This window comes from Schistosoma mansoni, chromosome W (genome assembly GCF_000237925.1).
Source record: "Schistosoma mansoni strain Puerto Rico chromosome W, complete genome".
NCBI lineage: Eukaryota > Metazoa > Platyhelminthes > Trematoda > Strigeidida > Schistosomatidae > Schistosoma > Schistosoma mansoni.
In genome coordinates, this window is record NC_031502.1 from 12,575,760 (window position 1) to 12,596,492 (window position 20,733).

The 20,733-nt window shown below is 37.3% G+C and overlaps 2 protein-coding genes across 2 annotated transcripts; both read left to right on the top strand.

The window, feature by feature from the left end:
• Positions 1–12,004: 12,004 nt before the first annotated feature.
• Positions 12,005–17,297, top strand: Smp_006230 (putative membralin; the record flags this gene model as incomplete). The annotated part of the gene is given in 4 exon segments (XM_018788574.1): positions 12,005–12,187; positions 14,090–14,694; positions 14,698–14,798; positions 17,275–17,297. Coding segments are annotated over 4 exon segments (912 nt in total).
• A 2,554-nt stretch (positions 17,298–19,851) lies between these two features.
• On the top strand, positions 19,852–20,503 carry Smp_006240 (hypothetical protein; the record flags this gene model as incomplete). The annotated part of the gene is made up of 2 exons (XM_018788575.1): positions 19,852–20,028; positions 20,468–20,503. 2 exons carry the CDS (start codon positions 19,852–19,854, stop codon positions 20,501–20,503), a joined length of 213 nt encoding a protein of 70 aa, XP_018654104.1.
• Positions 20,504–20,733: the final 230 nt, after the last annotated feature.

Here is a 20,733-nt window from a genome sequence, read left to right on the forward strand (position 1 = left end):
TGTGAAACGTACGTGCTGGAACGGGTTCAGAGGGTAGTAAACACAAGCATCAACTAAAGTACCTCAGCTCTTCTCTCCGATCCTGTTATTAGGACACTATATGTATGGAAACCATTTAAAAGTGGTGTACACCAAAGTAACATCTTAGGTCCACAGTTTTCTCTTCTCCGTGTCAATGAATTACCAAGACTGCTCAAGCAACCGACATTGTTGTCTGTAGATGGTGTCAAAGTTCAAAGAGCGATACGTAATGAGCCTGGTAATCGTAATCTCCTAACAGATTTAGATAGATAATTCCGAATTTGAGGTTTCTAGACAAAATATAGGGAGAGCCCACTAATCCACACTGGACAGGGCAATGATTACCAGCATACCGTCAACGGTACATAGTTTCCACGCGTGCAGAAACAAAAAGACCTGAGAGTGATAGTTAGTTATGACTTGGAAACAACTGCACATTACGATTCAACAGCTTTTAAAGGCTGTTGAGAGTAATTGTTGCTTTGCCGAGCATTCAACTGTTTTGACTAGGATGTGTTTCAGATACTTTGCTACACTCACGGTAGACCTTACATTGAATTTTGCACCCAAGCGAAAGTTCACGTTATATTGCGGATGCGAACATACCTGAGTATTCAGTGTGCAGAAACGAATACAGTGATTTGTTTCGTTAAACTCATACACCTTTTTCACTCATTTTAACACAGAGAGCGGGGTTATCTTAAATTGTCCTTTCGTATTTTTAATGATGATTTGAGTGTTGACAAGTTTTATCCTTGTACTCCCTGCAGAGATAATCACGTTAGAGGCCACCGCAATAAGGTTCAAAAGCCGCGATGAGATGAACTGCGATTGGGATTCTGATTTTCTCACCCAGTGGTCGACGACTGGTACTAGTTTCACTAGTGGGCACTTCCAAAGAGAAGTCGGATCTTCAGTGAAAATTAAGCTTCAGAGGTTGTCGGAGTCGACCGGGCTATCACTCTTATTAATAAGGACTGAAACCAAAATCAAATCCTATGCACTACAAACATATTAGGGTTAGTTTTTCATACCAAACTATAAAAAACGAACTATCTGCCGGAGTGTATATTATAATCATTTTCCTCTACTGCTTCAGAAATGACAACAAATCTGAGCAATATCATGAGTTGGGAGGATTATTGTGTTCCACTGCATGCTGAATATTACATACGATCTATTTCTGTGGCTAGCAAATAAAAAGCTGAACGCTGGATAAATTAAGGAACACGCCAATCGGTGTGAAGCGGAACCTGATTAACTGAATTTACACTAGGGATAAATCTGTCCTCAAGATATGAAAAAGTCAATCCCTCTATTTAGGACTTAGTACGAGACAAACGGTTCCTACACAAATTACGACCTTTAAACTGAGGTATAACGTAACATGCGGGACAAACTGTTACTTAGTTACGTTGTTCAATATCCAATAAAGAATACATTTTTTTACGAGCTTCTACGGTTCCAGTTTTATGGTTATGTACAATGGTTGACCTAGTAGATAGTTGTAAAATTAAGAAAATACAGTGTACGTTTGGCTTTCGAATTTTTAGAAAATATAAATACCGGATGAATCTATTTAAAGGTGTTTGAATGTACTACGTACCTGGGCTCTATTGGATGGAACTACAAGGGAATATTTGCCGGGATAGACAAAACGAAAATGTAATGCTCGCTCGTCTTAAATTATGTTTTTATGCTGTGACGTGTTATATGTGACGCTTTCAGTGAAAATTTATTCTAATTTCTATAGGCTTCAGGTTTTTAAACTAATGCTGTTGGATTTTCGTACTCTCATTAATGTTGCGTCTCTATGTGTTTCAAGTTACAGTAACGTACATAATAAGCTGTTCGGCTGATTCCACATACTGCTGAAGACTAAAGATTAACATATCTTAAACGCAACTGCCTAGAAATATATAGAATGCATAATCGTATGGAACAACGTAAAACGATGTAACTGTATTTGAGGATGTTTTAATGTACAAGTTCACTACATTGGCAAGAAATATCCCAGTGCTGAGCTTCATATAATTAAGGTCGTTCTCGCTCTTACATTAGTAGTTATGAACACCGTTGAGGTAGCCTCGGAAAGAAAGTCCAAGGCCATTTGTCATTGCCATCATAAAACTTACGCCTGCTACTCCTGGTGAAGGAGAATAGGCCACTAATCAGCACTCTACGTTCAACTCTGTCCTTTATAATCCATGTTTCAGCTCCCTTTAGCAGAACTGTCTTGAAATTCGTATTGAAGTTTCTGACTCTGATGTTGGCTGACTGTTGTTTTGAGTTCCGTATGTTCTTCAACTTTAGGAACGTTGCACTTGCTTTGCCAATTCTCGCTTTTACATCTGAATCAGATCCCCCTCTTTCAACGACGATCCTGACCAGATACGCTGAAGTTTCAACTTCTTTTAGAGCTTCTCCATCAAGTGTAACCGGGTTGGTGCTCTCTGCGTTGTATTTGGGGGTCTTGCTTTTTCCGTTGTGTATGTTGATGCCTACTGATTCAGAGGCTTCTGTTTCATAATCCAGTCAATAACCAAAAGAATAAGAAAGCATATGAGTAAGCAGCCTTTTCTGACTCCAGTCCTCACTGGCAATCCATCTGCTAGCTCTCTTCCGTACTTTTCAGAACGTAAGACATCTTTGCATTCACTTCCATGTCTGACTTCAGCTGGTGTATTGTCACGTCCTGTTTCTTTCCAGCTCTTGATTTGTCTGATGGTCATGCTGATTTCTTTCGTCGTTAGTGGAGTGACATCTATGGAAAGATTTGTAGGTGCTTCTTCGATGTCCAGTGGATTCATTGGAGCAGATCTATATAAGAGTTCCTCGAAGTATTCCACACATCTGTTTCTCTGTTCTCGAATCTCGGTGATTGTCTTGTCCTCTTTGTCTTTGGTCAGTGTCTCTGGTCTACCATATTTTCCTGCTAGTTTCTTCATTGTGTCATATATCTGTCTCATATTTTTTCTCTTGAAGCTTTTTTCGCTATCGTTGCTAGCTTTTCCACGTATTTCCGCTTGTCGGTTCTAATGCTCCTCTTTACTTGCGTGTTTGCTTCTTCGTACTCTGCATGCGCCCTAACTTTCTCTGTTCATATTCAGCTATTGTTAATTGCTATTTTCTCGTTCTTTCTTTCTTGATTCTTGTTCAGGGTTTCCATAGAGATCAACTCCTTATAATGATGCTCGTTGCGGGCCATCATCTCCTGACACGTTGAAGTTAGTGCTTCTTTGATCCGCTTCCAATTTTTCTCCATAGAAGTTTCTTGTTCATTCAGTAGATCTTGTGAGGCTTGGAACCTATTTTTGAGAGTTATCTTGAATTGGTTGAGCTTGCTAGTATCTCAAAGGAAGGTTGTATTGGACGTTCCTCAATTGTTTGGTGTTTCTTTAGCTTAGATATCACTTCGGTCACAACCAGATGGTGATCTGAAAATATGTCAGCTCCTCTTTTTAATTCTAATAATACCCATGATTTATTGCTGAGAACGATTTCATGTCAGTTGTACAGGAATCATCAATAAATCACAACACGTTTTTCAAGTGACATATTATCCCAATTTGGCTATTAGGATAACTAACTCTTCAAAACGCTGTAGGAGAATACTTAAGGAGATCCGAAAATTACATGCTTATTATTTTGTGTAGTAACGTCTAGTATAAGTTTCTCTTTTTCATTGAGTATCTTCATCGCAGTACGATATATTAAATGGATATCTAACCCATAATACAAATGCTATTACCATCTGATTTGCTTGTAACATGTAACTTGTAGAGACAGTGTATTCCAAATATGGTCCTTGATAAAAGCAATATTCTTACCGACCACAAACGTAAGAGAGCCTAACATCATAAAAGGAGGGAGGGTGGCGTTACTGACCAGCAAATATGATGGTGGGAAGATAACTTCAATCCACCCGTGTCTGTGTGGCAGAACATATTAATTACGGCTCCTTATGTCTAGTGGGATGTCACGAACCAACGGTATTGATGCGAAATTATTCATGCAAAATACCACTTTGAATCATGTTATAAAAGAAAAGCTGAATTGGTTCCACTTCCTACCAAGTAATCTTAATACAAGCAAACTGGACAATTGGCTAAAAACGAAGCCCACTCTATACCCTATAAAATCTGAAAACAAAAAAAGAGAGTTTAAACAGCTTCTAAAGTAAAGAGAGACAGTCATTTGTATCGGAATACTGTTTTCAGAACTTTATTTTATAATTACACAATTCCATACTTCCTTCTGAACTACCTTCATTTATACAGTTCCTTATCCACTAATACCTTGCCCACACTTATTTTTCTTTAACACATTAGTATGTTCTTACCTAATGAATACTTCAGTAACAGACAAATAGACTAAATGGTTATACCTTAACTATTCCTCCATGAATATTGTGTGCTCTGCTTTTCGTTCTTCCTTTTTCTTACACCTTTTTCAGCCTCCTGCAGATACTCCACCGAAAACAGATATGGCACGGGTGACTTCGTCCTACACCGTTATTAAAGCTTCCGATATTCTGGAGGGATATAAGTTCGAAACCTCTAAAAGCCCCCAACTTCGCATGTATCTATTCTCGAACATCAGTTGTATGTTGCAACGCTACCTCCATAAAGTGCGCCAAGTGTGATATTGATATTGACATGTTTCTTATGAAATCCATTTACATTCATATCTTATGAAATATCAACCCAACTGAGTAATTTTCAACAGTGAAAATTGTAACTTCTTTAACAATTTGATCTTGCCTGTAAACCGGCATGCCTCATGTAACAATCTGTTATTTGAGAATAAATTATTATTATTATTATTAGAATTTATAATGCAATTTAATTCTTGGAAAACAAATATGTCGTCTATGTATGTTTAGAAGCTACACAGCTGCGTTACAGATAAGTGATACTTAAAAACACATTAGAAAAAAAGGCAAGGCAAAAGAAATAACTTTAATGGGTTGATTAAGCATAGTTTTCAGTAGGACAAACGATAGCGAAAATCAAAACAATAACTTTCGCTGAAATAAATGGTCATTGGCGAAACTGCGAGCAGATTGCAGAACTTACGTCTAATGTGTAGTAAAAAGCAACGGATCTTAACGGGTTCGCACTCAGATAAGAAAGCTTTGTAGACTACCAACCTAAATGATCTGCGTCGAGTGACAATATACCTACCACAACTAGACAGAAATAGTGTGATGAACCAGAAAACATCGAATTAATACCTTGAAAATGAGGTTAGCGACCCCATCCCGTAGAAAAACTAAGTCGCTAAAAAAACGCTAACTGGAAAAATAATTCAGACCATTTTAACTCAAACCATTTAAACTCTGCCCTGGGAGTTGAAAGAAGAATTATTACGCCTCAGGATGAAAGCCAAGTTCCTTCAGAAGCCTTAAGACCAGAGAAACAATTTTTATAGGTACATGGAACGTCCGGACAATGTGGGATACCGGGAAAACCAGTCAAATAGCAATGAAAATGAGGAGATACAAATTGTCAGTACTCTGAATCAGCGAAACCCAATGGACGGAAGCTGAACAGCAAAGGCTAGGTACAGGAGAGATGCTGCTGTACTCCAGTCACGTAGTGGAAAACGCTCTACACACTCAGGGAGTTGCTCTAATGCTGTCCAGAGAAGCACGAAGTGCATTTTGTAGGATGGGAATCTCACGGATCCAGGATAATCAAAGCATCATTCAGAACAAAGAAGGAGAGGATCACAATGTACATTATCCAATGTTATGCACCCATCAATGATAACAACGACGAAGATAAAGATCGTTTCTACTCGAGGCTGAAATCAATCATAGCTAAGTGCCCAAGAAAGGACCTCACCATCCTGATGGGAGATATAAACACCAGAGTCGGAGTGGACAACACAGGATATGAAGACATCATAGGACGACATGCACTGAGAGAGAGAAATGAAAATGGAGAGAAATTCGCAAATCTATATGCATTGAACAAATTGGTTATAGGCGGCACAATTTTTCCACACAAACGCATACACAAAGTTACATGGATCTTACAGGACCACACCACTGAGAAACAGATAGATCATATTTGTATCAACAAAAAATTTCGAAGGACAATGGAAGATATGAGAACCATTAGAGGAGCTGACATAGCTTCAGATCACCACCTGGTTGTGGCCAAGATGAAACTGAAGCTAAAGAAACACTGGATAACTGGACAAACAGAAGTGCAAAGGTTTCATACAGCCTTCCTTCGAGATACTAACAAACTCAACGAATTCAAGATAACTCTCAACAACAAGCTCCAAGCTCTACAGGATCTACTGAAAGAAGAAACTACGATGGAGGACAACTGGAAAGGGATCAAAGAAACATTAACTTCAACATGTCAGGAGGTTCTGGGTCGCAAGAAGCATCATCATGAGGAATGGATCTCTATGGGAACTCTAGACAAGATTGAAGAAAGAAAGAACAAGAAAACAGCAATTAGCAACAGTCGAACACGATCAGAGGAAGTCAAGGCACAAGCAGAGTACACAGAAGCAAACAAGCAAGTGAAGAAGAGCATTAAAGCCGACAAGCAGAAATAGATGGGAGAACTAGCAACGACGGCAGAAAAAGCTGCAAGAGAAGGGAATGTGAAACAACTATATGATACAACGAGGAAACTAGCAGGGAGATATAGTAAACCGGAGAGACCAGTCAAGGACAAAGAAGGAAAGACAATCACGGAGATTCAAGAACAGGAGAAAAGATGAGTAAAATACTTCGAGGAACTGCTGAATACACTAGCCCCAATAAATCCACCAGACATCGAAACAGCACACACAAACCTTCCTATAGATGTCACTACACCAACGATCGAAGAAATCAAGATGGACATCAGACAAATAAAGAGCGTGAAAGCGGCAGGACCTGACAATATACCAGCTGAAGCACTGAAGTCAGATATTGAAGTAACTGCAAACATGCTTCACCTTCTAATCGAGAAGATTTGGGAGGAAGAACAAGTGCCAACGGACTAGAAAGAAGGACACTTCATCAAGATACCAAGGAAAGGAGATCTGAACAAGTGTGAGAATTACAGAGCCATCACACTGTTGTCAGTTCCAGGAGAAGTTTCCAATAAAGTGTTGCTGAACCGGATGAAAGACGCAGTAGACGCCCGACTTCGAGATCAACAGGCTGGATTCCGCAAGGATGCGTCGTGCACAGACCAAATTGCGACACTACGGATCATTGTGGAACAATCAATTGAGTGGAACTCGTCACTATGCATCAACTTTATCGACTTTAAGAAGGCGTTTGACAGTGTACATAGGAGAACATCATGGAAACTTCTTCGACACTATGAAGTTCCTGAGAAGATTATCAACATTATCCAGAACTCATACGACGGGCTACAGTGCAAAGTGGTGCGTGGAGGACAGCTGACAGTTGCATTTCCAGTTAGAACCGGAGTCAGACAAGGCTGTCTATTCTCCCTCTTCCTCTTTCTTCTGGTAGTTGACTGGATTATGAAGACCTCGACATCTGAGAGGAAGCACGGAATACAATGGACATCTGAGAATCAATTAGACGATTTGGACTTCGCAGATGACCTAGCTCTTTTATCTCATAAACAGAAACAAATGCAGGTGAAGACAACTAATGTAGCAGTAGCCTCTGCATCAATAGGCCTCAACATACAGAAAAGTAAAATCAAGATTCTCAAATACAGCACGGATAACGCCAAGCCAATCACACTTGATGGAGAAACTCTGGAAGATGTGGAAACATTAACGTACCCGGGAAGCATCATTGATGAACAAGGAGGATCTGATGCAGACGTAAAGGCGAGGATTGGCAAAGCAAGGGTCGCATTCTTACAATTGAAGAAAGAGGAAATCAGGAAAAGACGTTGGAAGTGGATCGGACATACATTGAGGAAATCATCAAACTGCATCACGAGGCAAGCCCTCACTTGAAATCCTGAAGGGAAGCGGAAAAGAGGAAGGCCAATAAACACATTACCCGGGAAATAGAAACAGATATGAAAAGGATGGATAGCAACTGGAAAGGATTTCCCAGGACAGGGTTGGATAAAGAATGCTGGTGGACGGCCTATGCTTCTCCACGAGGGGTAACAGGCATAGGTAAGTAAGTACATTTTGTAATAATATACCGAAAAAATAGGTGCCAAATCAGATTTACACATTCAAATATGTGCTTTTTTCATTTACTTCAGTACGATAGTCAGGTACTTTATTTCCAGCTGCAGTTCATATATATATTAAAATTAATTAGAGAACTAGTTTTTCCAAGGCAAGTCGCGAATTAACTTCTGACTACGACTAAACCATACAAGAGCGATATACTAATTCAAATTAGTAATCTGGATGATTTAACAGAAAATTACTTACCTATTACAACCACAAGCTGTTGACTTGAATATCTCAACAAAATGGATATACAAAAAGTCTGCAAAAAATAGTGTAAATGAATGGATAAATATACAACTTAAAAAGCAAGACTAGGTTAAAATTGTGGTGAGGACATTCCGCAGATGAAATATTCATCTCCATACAACCATTAATACATGGGCTATCAGTTAATTTTACTCTGAGTTGAAGTAGTTAAGTTTAAATGTCACATGTGGCTTATGGAAAGCTGTTTAACACCTCGTGTTTTGTGACACAGTTCATGAAATCAACCATTTAGTTACTAAAACGATTTAGACAAGATAGAATAATTAACAGGAAGGAGATTTTGAATGACTTTGTAAATAAAATTATGCTGTGGGGGGATACGTCATATCTCCTCAAAAAAGCTTTTTGACTGCAACTTCATTTGTCGACGCTTCCGAAAGTCGATTCAAGCGATGCCATGACTAAGACAAGCCACCTAGCCTTTACAAACTAAAGCTGAAACTGGACTGAATGAACCAATGCAATCGTGTGATAAGACCACACCCTATTAGATACTTGTTAATTACTGATTACGTATCAAAATAACAAAAAAATTGGTTCAAAGAAATCAACTAGTGTATACATGCTCGTAACAAAGATTTATGACTTTTTGGATTTAGGGATCCATCTGAATAGAACTTTCCACGTAATCCTCGACAGCTTTATTCGTCCCCATTTAGAGTACGGAAACATAATATCTCCTCCCTCCCTCCCTCCAAAAGGATAAGGACACTGTGGAATGTATCCAACGTCGAGCCACGAAATCAGTTCGGGGGCTCAAATTCAAACCTTATGAAGAGCGTCTCCAATCACCTAACCTTTACCCGTTAGAGTACAGGCGTCTAAGAGGTGACCTTCTTATGACTTGCAGTATCCATACCACTTATGGTCATCCCCTTAAACATCTACTTAAGCTTAGTCACAACACTAACCTAAGGGGTAACACCCAGAAACTGGAGTATCAGCATAGCAGAACGGACTGTAGACACAACTTCTACTCCTTAAGAGTTGTCAAATGCTGAAATTAGCTGTCGACTGAGCTAGTCCAAGCGACTTCCCAGGAATCCTTTAAGAGGAAATTTGACCTATTCTTAAGGACTAAGGATAACATACTACCAATTTCTTCTTTTCCCTCTATTATCGTTAATATACCTAGATTCTTGCTTGGAAGTATTGGTGATCCACTGCTACTAGACACGGAAGCCCGTTAAGCGAAAGCTTCTTCTATTCCGTCCACAACCATTTGAACCTTTGGACCATTTTGGATCGCGCTTCTTTGAAGTGCCCCGCTTCTGGTCGGTGACCGCGGTACTTTACACTTTTGTGCCTTAGTTCTGCATTCATATTTACTCACAAACGGATACCTCTAAATTTTTACGTCTTAATTCACGCATTCATTGTTCATCCGCGCACACTAAAGATACATGTATAGAGCATTTGGATCCAGTTGCGTTAAGAACTCGAGCTCCACCACATTCATTAGCTTGTATTGCTGATAACATAGTTAGTGAAAATTAGCATTATTGAAATTCACTACCTCAATGAGCCACGTAGAAGTGTACAAAATTGATTTGGATCCGCAAGATAACCCTTATACTTCTGAAGACTTTATGATATCAGTCTTCAGTAATAAAGATAGGATGTCTATTAACTTATATTAATCCTTGCAGTTTGTTACACTGTAGAGGTCCAATCTCGTTTTGAATATATCGACAGAAGATGCTGATATTACGTGTTTTGGTAGAGAATTCCGGTAATTCATTACTCGATGCGAGAAACGAAAATCCATACGTAGACGATTTGATCTCGGTTTTTAGACTTTCTTCGAATGTCCTCTCTAATCGTCAGTCCTAGACCGAAAGAAAAGATAAGAATTCCGCAAATGAAATATTTGTCTCAGTGGGGTACGTAAGAATTTACAAACTTGATTTGGATCCGCAAGATAACTCTTATGCTTCTGGAGACTTTATGATATGTCTCCCAATCGACAACAACGAAGTAATCGTATTCATCCTTTAACCTCCCATAAGCCCGAAAACGACATCGTTATATTCGTTCCATTCCCCCAGTCTTATTTACTCCTTGATATTTTTCTTTATAGTTTTCCCCTATTAGCATTACTTTCCCTCTTAATCCTTAATTATTGACTGTATCTCACTGTGATGATGTAAAGTGTAGCAGCTTAATTTTGGCTCATCTATTTTGTGTTTCACATTGTATTACTTCTGTCGGCACTGAGGAGAGCAACTTCAATCATTCGCCATATCCGTAATCACTCAGTCAAGAAGTCATAGATGTACCAATCATAGTGCCATATCTCTTATCAACACAGTAAGTGGGGGTTAACATGACTACAAACTAAGCGTGAAAGATACAATCCAAATGAGATCGAAACATAGGAAGTACAAAGTGACACCCTAGTCGCTTTAATGGTCATTAACAGTTGTCCGTTGCTACCTATCCCTTTGTTTGTCATCACTGACCAAGACAATTGTGCAGACTTCTTGTCGGTCTAAATTGGAATTTTCTTCACTACTTATTGTATTCGAAGATTGCCAGCATGAGTTTTCGAGTATCTGCTAGATAAGTATACCGCTTTTAAGTTCAGTGGGATTACCTAACTTTAGTTTAGGATGTAACATACTTCACTTTTGTCTCAACAGTTTATTGTATTTCATACCAGGTTAGATTAAAACAAACATTCTGTTTATATCAGACTAGGTGTCTAGCTAGTTAAATCATAAAAATATATTAGTCCTACTTCCATCTTTGAGGTAAGAGTTTAGAGAACTCATTCTGTTGCAATGTTCCTGAATCTAATAACGTGTGGCGATATACGTTATCGCACGAAAACAATCATGATCCAGAAATGTGCTCCGGAAATAGAGATAGTTCTTTGTTACACGTTTCTGACAATTACTGGTTGTGATATCTGCCCATGATTGAGTCCTGTAGTCAGTTAATTCAATGACTTGGTAATATGTTTCTTTGACTTTCCATAGCTTCTGATTCGCTCATATACAAGCTGGCATTGCTGATTAATGTAGCCTCAAGATAAGTGTATGTAAATTGCCTCACTAGAGATTCATAGCTTGGTCAATGTTTATTTATAACTGCACAACTAACGTGAATATTAATCACTGTGATTCCGTCATACTACGCAAATGGTCCGAAAATCCTTACAATCGACTACTTGCAATGTACAAATATTTCCTAACTTTATCAACCATGTTCACCGGTAGTGGACCAATACAGACCAGGCTCAAAAACTATTGTCATTCTAGCAAACAAAAACATCTGCCCCCGATTCGGCACTAGTTGGCTAAAGCTGAACAAACATCATTTTGAGCTGTTACTTCAACTTTTAGTTTGAGAAATGAGTTTTTTTCCTAAAGTGTCCATCGTTTTGTAATTTGATTTTTACCAAATTCATAAATCACATTTGATAATGTCTGTTTTCACTATAATTTGTCATGTATCTGCCGTACTAACCTGGTTTTGTAGACTAAATTGTAGTGTCCAATCAAATCAAATTCATTCTGCTCTTATGGTTATTCTCAATGGATTCAGTAGGCCTGTAAACCAACTGCCTCATATTTTTCTGAGAACTAATGTCCTAAATACACGTGCTCACTTATTTGAAGTATTCTTCCGGCGAGTTGCTCTTGGTTATATTCGTGTGTTTCCTTTGACCGCTCGTCGCATCATTGAATTCGGGTTTTTGGTACAGGTAACACATTTTTGACTGCATAAATTATTATAACATTATGAAACCCAAAATCCATTTATAAACCTTGAGTCAAGTACTTAAATGTCAAAACTTTAATAGGTGGATCTAAGTTAAAATCTGTAACGCGATTGCCTGAATTCTGAAAATCATAACAACTGATTAGAAGCGTATATTCTTGTACAACTGGACACAAAAACACGTATGCGCTGCACATATAGAAAGATGTTATTGTTAGAAAACAAGTAAGAGTAGTACAATCAAAATGACTAGTCAGTCAGTCACAATGTATAACCTTTACTTATGTACATCAGTTCAAATTACCGTACCCCATTAGCACAGAGAGATAAAGTTGTCAGGCGAAATCCCAGAGTAGTAGAGGTAGTGACAGTGTGAGTGGTGACTGCAAAGAGTAGGCATCGAAAATACAATTCAAGAAAACATACAGAAAAGAAAAGTTATGAGGGATTCAGTGGCTCAGAATTTGGGGAAAGACAAAATCAGTCCCGTCGTCGACGTCTCCACGGACTGATACCGTGTTTTTGGTTTTTCCACCCCTAGTTTTGATCCAGTCATCATCATAAAATGTCGCCCGTTGAGGTAGGCTGTGGTTGTGCATACGTGACAAGTCCCAACAAGTGAGTCTCCTGGTAGAAGATCAACTGAAAAGTCAGACGATGAAAGTGCTCTCTAAAAGCATGTCTATGGTAAAGTTAAATAAACATGGAGTAAGCGCACAACCCTGACGATAGTCACTCGAAGTAATTAATTACGATGACAGAAAACATTAGTATTGTTCTCAAACTACTCGATATAACACAACACGATACATTCCAAAGGCAAATACCAGAACAATAATGCAAGTTTATAAACACGAAAGTTCACACATGTTGCGCAGAAAACCTCTGGCAAGTGGCATTCTTTATTAGTGCTGACTGGTTGAGAGTGAATTAGTCAGGTTGTTTGACCATTCTTGCATCGAAATCTCAAAAGGAGTTCATACTTTTTACACAAACAGAAGTGATTTACTGGGTGCAATAAGATTGTGTTTATTATTTGATGTAAATTCAAACCGGAAGAATTGATTTTTAGATTGCTGCCTCTTTTAACATTAATTGTGTTTCTCAACACATCATTTATTATAGTTGCTCCTTACATTGTAGGTTTCAGACTCAGCTTAGTTTGATTTTATTGGTTGGGTCAAATAATGGTTTAGACAACCAGTTACACTATGAAAAGAATTCTTCTGTTCATCACAACACTGAGCCATTTTTTAAATGTTCTTCTACATTTTAGCGAAAGCAAATAAAGAATTATAAACCATTCGTTTGGTTATTACAGCAACATAAGTAGTCTACGAATTGTATGTACTCGTTTTGCTTGTCTTCAACGACCTGTTTTTTATAAATCTGAATTAAAATGCAAGATGTCCTGGGAGGTTAAGAAGCAAACAATAAAATGGCAGATTTGTACATTATTACAAAAATGTCACTTTTGATGCTTCCTTATCTAATAATCTACTTTGTGTTGTCACTGTACAATAGACTTGTATCAGTTCAGTTTCTATAGGGTTCCATACCAAATAACCATCCTTCTGAAATACCTTAAGGAACTATATGTATGGAGGTCGAAGTATTTATATAGATAGAAATGGTTATTTAGTAATCCTTAGTTAATTAGTCACTGACTGACTGTTCAGTAGATTTTGTAACCATTAGTATTGAAGGTTGACGCTGCAGTCTCAGAGTTAAATTTATGGGACTGAAAATTCGTCTATTTTTGTAGTGTGCTCTTTACCCCGAATTTTCGTTTAGCTTGGAATTGTCCGAATAATTATATCCAACTTAGACAAAGTGCTAACGTTTTTTATACAATTTAAATTGTATTGGTTTAATTATTTTTCAGGCTGTTTTCGTACTAGTTGTATTCATGCATCTTCACTTAACATTTGTAAAATCTCCAGTAACGTGTTTGGATCATTTACGTAGTGAATTTCAAAGCATAAAGTCTGGTTCAGGTGTATCTTTTACCTCCAGAACTATGGATACTAATTATTGGTCGAAAGGTAATGGATCAGATTCTTTTTTACGACATTCATGGCCTAACTATGGTGTTTTACGTATCGAAGTCATCCGTTCTCCTGACCCATTCTATTCTCTTGAAGACTCATATGCGAAAGAGTTTTACGGTACTGAAACTGATTATCGTTTTGAAGCCAAGAATGAAAAGACACCACAGACTAACGAGTTGGGTAAACATATTTCCTATATTCCAAAAACTTCAAAGTATTCAGTAGCTTATTTTGCTGAGAATATCATCCCCGAACATCAGGACTTCTGGAATTCACTTTTGTCTTTGCCATTCATTGCATATGGATCCATCAAAGAAGATTTCAACCACTTTTTAAATTACTTATACGCTGGTAATCGAGAGCGAACATTTTCTTTTGAGGAGAATGAGGAATATATGTCTCCATACAACGCCATTATAACCACTAGAAATAAACTCAGTCAGTTGTTGCCTGGAATGAACCGGTTAGTATTCGACATCTTTGCTGGTATCGTTGATTTTATTTGCGACATTCCTATTCGTATATATGCCTCGTCAGGTCCTGGTAAGAACATTTTTTTGTTTTATTTTATTTGACACAAACGATTCCTGCAGAAATAATTTAAGTACCCCACTAGATCTTAGGAGCGATATCACTAAATTTAAATGATACTTTTCTTTTTTAAGTGATTTAGTCTTAACAGTAGTTTTTATCAGGAAAAAATCACCTACTTTGCACGAAACTCATGCGATGCTGATGGTAGTATGAGTTAATTCCTTAAACACATTTTTGTGCGTGAAATTTGACCACTGTAATTTCTGTCAGTAAACAGTTATGTGTTCACCACCTTGATCATAGTGCAGAATACTTCTGTACTTTGTTGGTCATTATCCAATGAATCTACTCAGAACTTTGTATACTACATTCTGACGACTAAAGAATAATCTAGATTGGAATGCTACTTAAATTTTTGTCATTAAGTAAGAACTTTTAAATTAATCAGTAGAGTACAGTTACAAAAGCAGAGTAATCCGATTATACTCAGTTAATGGTCGCTTCTTGAAAACAGTGATCCAAAGGTCTATAACTGTTTTTCTTTTTTTCTTTTACTAGGCTGCAGATTTTATATTAGTTTAACAGTTCAAGATTGTAACGTGTCTAGTTAAGTAGACAGACATGTTAAGTGTCACTGGTCTCAGCAACATAGAGAAAAAACTAAAGTACGGAAAAAATTTTGAAATGTACAAGAAGTATACGAGTTCGAAAAAAGAAAGTAGAAAAGAGTAATAAGAAACAAATGATTTGGATGTTGAAGAATGAATGGGTTTCTGGTACCGTGATTGAGTCCAATTCTTATTAATAAAGATACCCTACCTAACATGTTACTGTTACTGTGTGACTCATAACCAACTGACTAAATAAAAATAGGCGGGGCGGGTTCCGCATCTTAATGCACTGGTATATATTTAAGTGGGTTGCCCACTAAAGCACTACGCGTCATCTGGTTTTCTGAACAAACTATTGAAAAGCAAACACAACAGTGTAACATTTCTTTTGTTTTCGGACCACAAAATATCTTTGTATGATAATACATTCTAAAGTGTTGGTTGTACGACAGTGGATTTTAAGGTGCTCGTTTGTTCAACAGACTTGAAACAGCTCTGGTATTAAGAAATAAAAAAATCTTGTTAGCTAGCAATACATGTGTTAGCGTTTACGGATTCAGAAAAGATTGAGGAGTCATTCAATGTACTTGTGATCCTAACGGAAGCTAGGTTGTTTTTCTAGAGTCAACCTGCTTACACTTTTTTTCTTGATATTCGCAGTATGACATCAGCAAATTATTTATACATAATTAACACCACACTTATATCAGGTTCAGTATTAATGGATTCTATAATGATGGATTAAAGATTCTTGGCTAATAATAAAGCAAATCGTAGTTTGTATCTATAATTCTAAAAAAACTAGATGTGACTTATGGAGGATGAGTTTCTAGATTTTTGGTTATAAACAGGTTTCAAATTCTCAGATTGAATACGGTTCTGACAAGTACATAAAAAGCAATGATGTAATTTGGCCGAGTGATGATTGTATGCGAGACCGATTTATTAACACAAACCACTGTATACTGAAATCAAAGCAAGATTAATAGCCGTAAAGAGTAGGCTCTTTTTCTCGAGTAAACTAACATAATTATGTGTAAAATATTAAACAAGAAAGTGAAAATGATTACATATACTAAGGAATCTCAGAATAAGAATTTTGTAGGTTATTCACTCAGCATTGAATAAAGACCTGCCTATTAAGATACATTCTTGTCCAACAATAATTATATTAATATGATCGCGATTAAATAAATAAATGTGCATTTTCTTTGCATATGTAACCGCCTAATTGATTCGCTGAAAGCCTAAGTTCTTCAAGTAAACTAGTTGGAAATATTCAACTAATCCATTCTTTCTTATCTGGGATAAGCACATAGTAATTTGTTTATAATCCTATTAGAGAAGCTGTTGTGAGATTCAATATCTTATAAGCTCTAAAGCGGGTAACATGAAAATATCTGTCATGCTTTTTATTTCTACAAGTGTTTTCAAGATACCATGAATCCATCGTATTTCATTATATTTGGTTTCGGTTCAGGTTACTCCTGCATATCTTAACATTTGTAGATCAAATTCATCATAGATTGACCTTAGTTGGAATAACATTCAAAACCTGGGGGCACTGGGGGCACTGGGCAACCATTTTATCTTAGTGTGAAACCTTCCAGAAGTGCACATCCTTAACCCCTCCAAAGGTTCAACTCAGAACCTTGGGATCATAGGACCACATCTTATCCATTTGACCAGCTTGTTGACTTCCAATGATATCAGTTTCGAACTTTAATATTTAATCAGATTTTGATTTAAGAAAAAAAGAGCTTGTGTATGTACATAAGTAAAAAGCAGCAGAATACAAAAAAAACTGATTGTTCCACAAAACTATCATTTTTACATAACCTAATAAGTTTTTTCTGCCTAAATTTCGTAGCAGCTATACAATTTCGGGAACTTTTGATACTGTTTTTTAGCACCAAACACAAATGAGAGCTACATAATTGAATATGCCTTGGAGTATGGCCTCCTTCGTCTTTCACCGCGGGCCCGAAATCGGCTTAACGTAACTGTAAAATTGATTGTTCTTGGTATGTTTAACTTTCCTGTAATTGTCTTATATCCATTTTATTGAGTCAGACTGAAAAACTTAACATTCAGTCAGTCACAACGTATACCCTTTACTTATGTACATCAGTTCAAATTACCGTACCCCATTAGCACAGAGAGATAAAGTTGTCAGGCGAAATCCCAGAGTAGTAGAGGTAGTGACAGTGTGAGTGGTGACTGCAAAGAGTAGGCATCGAAAATACAATTCAAGAAAACATACAGAAAAGAAAAGTTATGAGGGATTCAGTGGCTCAGAATTTGGGGAAAGACAAAATCAGTCCCGTCGTCGACGTCTCCACGGACTGATACCGTGTTTTTGGTTTTTCCACCCCTAGTTTTGATCCAGTCATCATCATAAAATGTCGCCCGTTGAGGTAGGCTGTGGTTGTGCATACATGATAAGTCCCAACCGCCTCTTTAAGATTTACTACCTCACCAGTCGACTCTCCATCCTTTCCTAATACCGTGTTTCCAATCCAAGCATTTCTCACTCGGTGGTTTCAAAATACAAGTGGAATGCTTCGAAGACACCTGTGATCGAATACTAGTAGTCTACGAATATCCTCTATTCTTAATGGCTATATTCCTTAACCATAAAGTAGAACAGTGCGAACTGCTGCACAGTCAACTCGCACTTTAGTTGGCAGACGACTATCTCACTTACGCCACTAATGATGCAAGTTGACAAAAGTCAATCGAGCCTTCTGAATTTGTGCCGATATTTCGTCAGACACCATACCATCAGTACTGATGACACTCTCAATACACAAGTGGAGCGGTTGGTACGTTCAACTGCTTCACTCCTTATCATGAATTCAGCCAGTGACGCAAGCTAATCCTTTGTTAACATTATAAATTCGGTGAGAGGACCTGATTCAAAACATGGTTGCATTGTTGCTTATGGTGATCACAAAACTGTCCTTTTTGCCAGCGTTCTAAGCGAACAGAACTATATCACCTGAGTATTTTAGGTCAAGTGAATCTCCTGATAGATCAATCCCTGACAAGTCGGACGACGAGTGTCATCTCTAAATGCGTGTCTATGAAAAAGTTAAATAAAAGTGGAGAGAACGGACAACTCTGACGAACACCACTTTAAATAACCAATTCCGATGACAGTTCACCATAACCTCTGAATCGACCAGTAATGTTCTAGTAGGAAGCCTGTACTAGATTAATGTTCTCTGGTGCGCCTTGCAAGGTAAATAAAAATTAGTTAGCAGGAAAATCCTTTAACATCAGTATTCAACTGTATAACATCTGGTGAGGAGAAGGGAATACTTCTTTTGCAAAGTTCATAATTGACTAGATGTTAATCAGAGTAAAATTCTAATTAATACTATTCAAATTCTTGATAAAGATGCTTAGATCACAACGTAACAGTTGATTTCATCTGGTGATAAAATGATGTAATATAAAGTTTTTATTCTGTTTCTTGTAATTACCTTTTTGTACCACTCAGTAAAACATGTTTCGAAATTATCTTATTGGTGTCTTGTTCTTTGTTTCTCCCTTTCTTTATTTACGTCCCTTTTTTACGCAAACCTCTTCGTATATAGTTCCTTGAGTGAGGCTAAGATAAATTAGAAAGCAGTTTCGTTTCTACATTGTTCGTGTTCTCAACTCGAATCAGAGGATATAGTAATTCCATGTGTAAGCGGTTGAATTTATTACTGCAAAAATAAGGTTACATAAATTAATGAACCAAAAATTTAATTTATTACAGCGTTACGGTCGTATAGTGCACGGATTTCTAATGTGGCGAAAAACCAAAGAATAATTAGTAACAAAATGTAGCTTCAAATTAAGTCCAGCAGCAAAATGAGTTACATACAAACTTTTCTTATCATCACCCTGCACATTATGAATGCCCACTAGAGCAAAAACATTTTCATTGTCCAACGTTCGTTTCCTTACCGTAAAAATTTCTCACTCAGTGTTTGTGTTTTCCTGGGAGTAATCGTGACATTTACGTATCAGATTGCTGACTAAAGATTAGTAACACACTACGTCATCTGTCTAATCTGTTTGAAGTTAGTAATTACCATTCGGAAATATTAGTGTAAACGTGAATGTCGTTCACAGAACTCTTTAAGGATGCCCTCTCTAATTTTCATTCGTGTACAGTACGGACCTTTATTTTGTATGATGAAATACTTTGTTGTCAATATTATTTGCTGATAAAATCTTGGTGTACCGTTCCGGTCTCTTTCTACAGAACTTGCTAAGGTCTTATAGTCGCAAGTGATAGAGCTTATTAGGATTTGTTATTAAGAATTTTTCTTGCAAATTTCTGTGTGGAAGTAATATTTTTCTATTACTAGGTTTACGTAATCAAAAATGCATATTGCTAAATTGTAGACCCAGAAACAAACCCTTGCTTCGGCAGTAAACTCAGTCGTTTTCTCATGGAAGAGTTTCTCGGTTATGAAGACCTTTTGATTGGTAGTGTGAAGTACTTATCAGCTAGCGAAGGACTGAAAGGTTATGTGGTAAATGTAATGAGCGGACAACATTATAAGCTCGTTATTTCGCAGATGTCTAGGTCGTCCTACTTTGCTGCTGCCCTGATCATGTTACTATTTGTAAGTTTTCTGTTATTGGTTTTCACTCCTGTTTCAGATATTCTGTACTTTATAAGTAATTTTCGAAGTGAGAGCAGTTTTGGAAAATAGGAGTTGGTGACTTCATGAGTTATAATTAATTGTTAATCGTTTGTATTGTTTCAATATTCTGATTTTTATTACCACTTTAGTGACATAATGACTAGTTAAAAATGGGGAAATTATGGCCTTTATTTAGATTCTTGATCACTAATCTTTCCATTTCAAGCAGAGTTTGACTGTTTTTAGCTGTTCTGGTAATGTATTTCACCAAATCGCACGGATTGCTCTTGAACATATTTTCCAAATTTAGTAGAAACTTCAACGATGTATTATTTTTTCATAACAAACAGTTACCGAAATTTCAGCCCCCTGGGTGATAAAATGTTTCGAGATTCTTCGAAATCCTGTTTTAACTTAGCTACAAAATCAAAGCAGTCAATTAATCGAACAATAAATAATAAATGTCGACATAAAGCGAAGGAAAGTAATGTACTAGCATAATTGACTGACTTATTTTGCCTTCAGTTCTACATTCCTAAATGTGGTGCAACACCAAACTCTCCTAGGAATACGATATCGTGTTTAACTTTTGCGAATTCAGCAGCTTCAGTGATTTCTGAATTCCCATCAATAAGTCTCTCTCACTAACGATAAATGTCACTCGCAATATTAGTTCATGAGGTG